This window comes from Sinocyclocheilus rhinocerous, unplaced genomic scaffold (assembly GCF_001515625.1).
Source record: "Sinocyclocheilus rhinocerous isolate Xijiao unplaced genomic scaffold, SAMN03320098_v1.1 scaffold1537, whole genome shotgun sequence".
NCBI lineage: Eukaryota > Metazoa > Chordata > Actinopteri > Cypriniformes > Cyprinidae > Sinocyclocheilus > Sinocyclocheilus rhinocerous.
In genome coordinates this window covers 344,702-351,538 of record NW_015659384.1, presented here as the reverse complement: position 1 = coordinate 351,538, position 6,837 = coordinate 344,702, and the positions used below count along the sequence as shown (strand labels likewise).

General features: G+C 41.0%; 1 protein-coding gene across 3 annotated transcripts in view; it reads right to left on the bottom strand.

The window, feature by feature from the left end:
• Positions 1–367: 367 nt before the first annotated feature.
• The window catches only part of LOC107723634 (thyroid hormone receptor alpha), a 169,268-nt gene continuing 162,798 nt past the window's right edge, over positions 368–6,837 (bottom strand). For all 3 annotated transcript variants that reach the window (XM_016532343.1, XM_016532341.1, XM_016532344.1), the window contains 3 exons: positions 5,740–5,886; positions 4,081–4,339; positions 368–3,055 (listed from right to left, as the gene is read on the bottom strand). In XM_016532343.1, coding sequence (XP_016387829.1) covers positions 2,805–3,055; positions 4,081–4,339; positions 5,740–5,886 — 657 coding nt within the window. In that variant the 3' untranslated portion in view covers positions 368–2,804. The remainder of the gene's footprint in view (positions 3,056–4,080; positions 4,340–5,739; positions 5,887–6,837) is intronic.

Below are 6,837 nucleotides of genomic sequence, written 5' to 3'. Positions count from 1 at the left end.
TGCATTATTTCTGTTTTTTTTTTCTAAGTCTTCTTTCATAAAAAAGGAAAACAAAATATAAAAAAAGAAAATATTCCTGTTTCTTGTTGTAAATTCCTCTTGATAAAAAGTCGAAGGACATATACACAGACAAACAGAGCAGTTGACTAATCATTACAAACTATAGTGAGGTGAAAAAGAGGTGAAATTCTCTAGTTTACACTGCAAGCATGGTCAAAAAGTGACTACGGCTGTTGTTTTTCTCTCTTACATAGAGCAGTTAAGCATCAAAAACGAACACACAAATTTCAGTACAAAACAAAAAGAAAGAAACGAACAGCTCAAGCTCCAAAATTTGAACTTTTTGTTCTGGAGTCATTTTTTGGTTTTTGTTTTCTGGGTTTGTAATTCTTTTATTATATCATTTTTTTATTTTTCTATCTCTCTCAAACAAAATTAGAAGGTAAAGCAGCATCGAAACCCTTGCGTTCACTCAATCAGCCAATCGGAACCACTGCTGCGTTATTCCAATTTCAAGATGGAATTCCATGCCAGATGTTTACGGAATGCTGACAGTTCCTCTCGTTCTGATTGGCTGCGTTCCTTCGCAACCATATTATAGAGCAACTCCTCGTTCTGGCTCTTTCATTCTGCTGCTCCTTGTTCACATTCATTCGGTGCTGCCATTCTTTGCATGGCTTGGCCACTCCTTTGTCTCACAAAGGAAAGGCCCGTTTCTGTTGGGTGTTCGTCTCAAGCCACTTCTGGCTTCGAGGGGGCGGGGACACAGAGGTCTGTTTGTGAATGTGTGTTTGAATGTTTCGTCATTTGTTGAGCAAGGACATGACCGGGACTTTGCTTGACTTAATACTGACTCTGAGGGTGTGCTCAGGAGCACATGAAGGCGTGGCCTCTGTTTGACAGAGAGGTTGGGGGCGTGTCCTTGGAAAGCATGGACTGAGCTGGAGGATGGGACCCATCATGCCTTAGTGCAAAAACTCCTTAAAAGTGCCAGGGGTTGAATCGTCTCTGAAGATTTGGCTCTTTCAAAGCTAAGTGCTCTCATTCAACTGCTTCCCCGCGTCCCCTGCCCCACCCTGAAGAAACCAGCCGACCCCTCACTCCACTTTGCAAATTACTGCTTGGTATTGAAAAGGAAACAGCGATATACCCATTTGATTCAGGCCTGGTCACCTCTGGTCCTTCATCTGTAGTTCTCTCCATGGCTCCTCTTCGTAGTCAGCGGCATGTATGGTTTAGTTCACCGTCTGCTGAAAACTAGCTTCCGTTTTGACGGAAATCGAAGTGACACTTGGTCCCACACAAAAAGAAACAAAAAAAGCCCACCCAGAATTGTTTTTTCTCTCAGCCACCTCAGAGAAATCTGATAGGCTACGATGAGGAATGGCAGGCCCTCCTGTCTACAGTGGTATTTCAATGTAACTGAGAAGAAACTGTGTCTGCGAGTGTTTCTATCCTGGCTGTATGAGAATACGAGTGTGTGTAGGTGTGTGTAAATGTGTGTGTGTGGCTGAGGGTAGCTGCCCTGTGTCCAGAGGTGAGGTAGAACCTGTCAGCACAGAGGCAGTCTTGGAGCCACAGCCAGCCGAAGGTGTGCCCACATTTGAGGTAAAACAAAAACAACACAAAGAAAAAACATCAACAACAGCCAGTCCGCCATGGCCCGTCAGGAGTGTGCGCGTGTGTTCGCACAGACCGGGCAACAGTAGCATCTGAGCGGAACACAGATGGGCTGGACTGAACTCTCAAAGCCCTGTATGGGAGTCCAGAACTACAGCACTGCAGTGCATACAGTAAAAATGAGGCATTCGAGTTTTGAGGTGTGTGTTTTAGTATGTTTGTGTGTGTGTGTGTGCTGGGTCTGGGAGTACGGTAATACTGGCTCCCTCCTGACACCTGTAAAACACACAAATCAGTGCAGATTGGAGGTGTAGGGGTGCCTGGATTTCCATCTCTCTGCATGACTTTCCAGGGACAAAGAGGGGCTCAAAGAGCCCACAAATAAGCCCAGACAATGGCAAGAATGAACCGCACACAAAGTCGCTGAGCGGCACCCCTGAATGTGCACTAAAATGGCGACCGAGAGCTTTCAACGGTCCGTGTCCTACAGAGAAGGGAGGGGGGTATGTTCTTGAAAAGTCCCAAATCATTTTGAGTAGCTTTATTTAAATATAGCACCTGATTTGGTTCAAAAAAATTCCTCCCGCTCCACACACAGGCTCAATTTCGAAGAGAATCATGTGGTCTGTTAAAGAAGATCCATGTTAGCGCGGCGCTTGAGATACCGACGGTCAATCTCACGAGAACGCTGAGATTTCAATCAACGAAATGAACTGACCACTTCACGACCTGGCGGAGGAATCTATATGCCAGCTGCCATCCAGTCTTAGCAGAGGGCACCTCCAGTGGTGGCATGACAGTAGTGCAGTCTGTACGTGTACAAATGCATATAAGCTCATCAGAGGATTTGAGTTGCATGAGTACAGCATCTGTAAGCACACTTACAGGAGTGTGTGTGTGTGTGTAGATGTATATTCTGTGTCTAAGGTGTTGGTAAACCAGTATAAGACATCATGCCGAGACAGAAGGGCCACGCGTGGGGAATTTAGTGGATGAGGGAGGGCTGATTTTTCTGCGAAAAGCAAAAAATAAAAAATAAACTCCCCATATGAAAGCCTTTCTGAGGATGACCCCTGCCATTTCAGCTGCTGCTGGTGAGTTTGGTGCGTGGAGGGGGGTGAGACGGGTAGAGAAACACGGGTTACAAAACGTTGTTGATTCTCCTGCCGCAGCTCACTGGGACGTCACACGTCCTGATCCTCGAAGACCTCCAGGAAAAGTGGGGGGAAGAGTTCAGTGGGGCATTCCACCTTCATGTGCAGGAAGCGGCTGGCATGGCAGGCTCCGATCATGCGCAGGTCCGTCACCTTCATCAGCAGCTTGGGCCAGAAATGGGGAATGTTGTGCTTGCGATAGTTGATGTAGTGTTCGAACGCTAGGAGGAACATCTCCTGGCACTTCTCGATCTTCTCCACACATGTCAAGCCTGTGCGATCTGAAGAGACGAACCACAGAAGATGCAAGGACAATACTTATTATGACCATTACAGGATTGTAGCAAAATACTTCATTTCAAAAACCATCTACTTAGGTTTCACACTGAATGAAGGTGAAATACCTCTCAGCAACTACAATATTTGTCAAACACCATGTTCGAAAACCAGTATGCTGCCTTAATAATCAACATTCCTGGGCATCAAATGAAGTATTTCCACTTCATTTTCTACAGTGTTTGAAAAAAGCAATAGCAAAGAACATCAACCAGGTCAAAATCATCAACATCAAAATCAACCAGGTCTGAGATGAATCACATTATAAACTATGATTTGAAGCAAAAAGTATCTGAAAATCAGCAAAAATAAATAGATCCAAGACTTTAACGAAGCAATGTACTATTAGGGTGGACATCTGTCAGGTTTTAGGTTGTATAGTCTGGTTTTGAAATACCATTCCACCTACAGTACTTGCACAGCCTTGAATTTTATTGTACTCCTTATCACTATTTTATACTTTATGCAATGGTATAAAATTAATAAATGAATGTATTTAAAAATAGGCTATGTTTAAGCTAATAGTAAGTGACATACATGTGACGTATTGTCATTATCGGCTATTCTTTTGCTTTTGCTCTGTTTCCCCAATGAAAATAGTCCCAATCTTGACCTTATGGAGAATATGATTGTTTTTTGTTTTGTTTTTTTTACTTCCAGATCCCAACTGTTGTGCTATATTGGGGTTTATTGGATCTTCTTGCATGCGTTATCTGAGAAGTGCTGCTTATGTCATGCGGTTATTGTTAACGGAGTTGCTACCTATATATACATTCTATTTCAAGTTAGCATGCTACCACAGAAGGCAGCTGCCTATGTAGACAGCAGACAGTGAGGCAGCCCACTAGCTTTAGGAACAGAACCTAACAGACCCTACAGCTGTTTCTTGCTGCTAATCCAGTTTTGAGAGTTCTCTTAAAAGGCTGATTTTGGTTTATGAGCAGAATTACTGTAAAGTGTCCTCTCTCACCTGAGCTCATAAGCAGTACGGCCTGCAGCAGGGCCACCTCTGTGTCATCCAGGTTGAACTGCGCTAGACTCTTGCCTAAGTCAAAGATGGCATCAGACACAACGCCCAGCCCTCCATTCTTTAGCTGCTCTCGTTTGACAGCCATCTCTCCGCTCAGGGTCAAGGTCTCGCTTTCCGGGTCATACCGAACTGCAGCACGTAGGGACATAATCTCCATACAGCAACCCTTCAGCAAGATGATCTGATCCTCACAAGGCAGCTACAGAAATTAGAAATCACACAATAATACATATTTATTTCACCTAATGGCATAATATCTGCTGTGGCATCATACTGAGACCTTGAAAAATCCTCCTTGAATACATTTCAAATATTGTTATGGTTGTAAATTGTTTCAAATATTAAAATTAAAAAAAAAAAAATTCCCAGTTTGAATGAATACTGATCCTTTTTTATGAGTAAAAAAACCCCAAAATTATATATGCCACTATGGATTTCAGTATTGACACTCAGAATAAAATTAATAGTAAATTATTAAAAAAGAATTAAACAATATAACAACTTGACAACAACAAATGATGGTGTATTTTAATAGTGGGTGAAATGTCACAATTATTAAGCTTCAAATTAAATTAAAATAAATGAATTAAATATATTTTAAATTATATAAATATATATAAAATATATATTTATATTATTTTAATAAAAACATAATAAGGACTGATGTGTGCATATAATCTTGCTAAGTTTAAGCTTTTTTTATTGCTGACTACTCTTTAATATTCACACAGCACAGAATGAAGTAGTTATAATGTCAAATTGAATAAATGCACTTTTAAAAAATTACAGTGTTAAAAAAATTACTTAATGTGTTAACATTGACAGCCTTAATCATATACTGGCAAAGAATCCAAGATGACCCAAACACAAAGGAACTGGGGAGAGAAAAAATTGGAGGTAAAATGGCATCAGACTGAAGAAATATTTACCCTGATGTATGAAACGTTTCACATCATTTACAATAGCAACAAGAAGCCAAGTATTGTTCAGTATAAATTTTTGTATTACAGTCGGTCTAGGTGCGTATTACAAAATGTGGAAAATACAGGAGGCATAGCGCTCAACTTAAAAAAGAGCCCGAGAGGTTGTGGATACGTGTGGATGACAGGGTAATTTATGGTGTAGACAATAATAAATCCGTTGCCATAAGGGTGCTGTGTAGTCTACTATGCAAGAATGTTCACACTTGTGGTTAAAGGAGAGTTGGTGAATGCTTAATATGGAGAGAATGCCACAATAGCTATGACTGATGTAATGTGGCAATATTACACACACATACATTCAACAAAGCCACAACTGTACAATACATCCTAACAAGATAGATAGCACATACATACAAACTCACCCCCACGGACATATTCCTGAAATATGTGTTAAGTGTTTTCAGCTGAATAATTTAGCAACTATTAAAAAATAACAACAATTTGAGCAGTACAGTAGCATATTTTCAGCTAATTAGGCAGACGGACACTAACGTACTCTAATTTCAAGGCTTAATTTGACAAGCTAATTACTACTGAACACAAACACTTCAAACAGGGTGTAAAAATAAATAAATAAAAAATAAATAACAAAAACAAAACCTAATCGCACACTCACCTCTGAAAACATGGACAGTTTTTTGGCAAAGTCAACAACACGTGTGATGGCTGGGGTGATGATCTTGGTAAACTCGCTGAAGGCCTCCAAATCTACTTTGTCCCCGTCTGATGTGGGGGCCACCGGAGACTGTCCGATGTCCTCAGGCTGCAGACACAGACAGATTCACTGGCGGTTAACTATGACTTTCACTTTTGGCTTTTGTAACAAGCAACAATATATTTCCATTGAAGAATATATGAATGGATGTACAAATACACCGAACGGGATGCATGTGTGGGGTCTGGGTTTGCAGTTATGTAGGCTGATAGCCTTGGAAAACCACAGCGTTTAATATCCTCAAGGTGGATTAGAGGTCAGCCATGTAAAAACTCTGGACAAACAGCCAAGTAGCCCTGACATCTGGAGCAACATTCTATGTATGCAGTAAAGAGGCATGTAACATGAGTCAGAATAGAGGTAATTATAAGTACTCAAGAGGCAGAGCTGCAATTACAGCATTACATGTTGGCAACTGCATATATATTTTTTGAATGCAAGACATGGCTATGAATCGTGGACTGCATATTTGCAGTGTGTTTCTGCTGCAATCAACACCTCTGAAATAAGAATAACAAGTGAAGACATTTACATTCTCAGGAATTAAATAAGTGGAAGAAAATGTGATTAACAGCAATGAAAGAAGTGCTGAGATTATCAAATTAAATGTGACAAAATATATATATATATAATCAGAGCAAAAACCAAGCACTGAGGTCAAAAGAACTGCCTGTAGAGTTTAGAAACAGTTTTGTGTCAAGCCACACATCTGTGGAAGAAAAAATTCTGCTTCATTGAAGGGTCACAGAAGCATGTAGTCTCTGTTTCCCTTAATGGAAGACGTTTGAAACAACCAGGACTCTTCCTAGAGCTGGCCTCCTGGCCAAACGGAGCAATTGATGGAGAAGGGCTTTGGTTAGAGTGGTGAACAAGAAGCTGATGGTCACTCTACTTGAGCTCCATGATCATATATGCAGATGGGAGAAATCTAGAGAAGGACAAATATCACTGCAACACTCCACCGATCTGGGCTTTATGTCGGAGTGGCCAGACTCAATC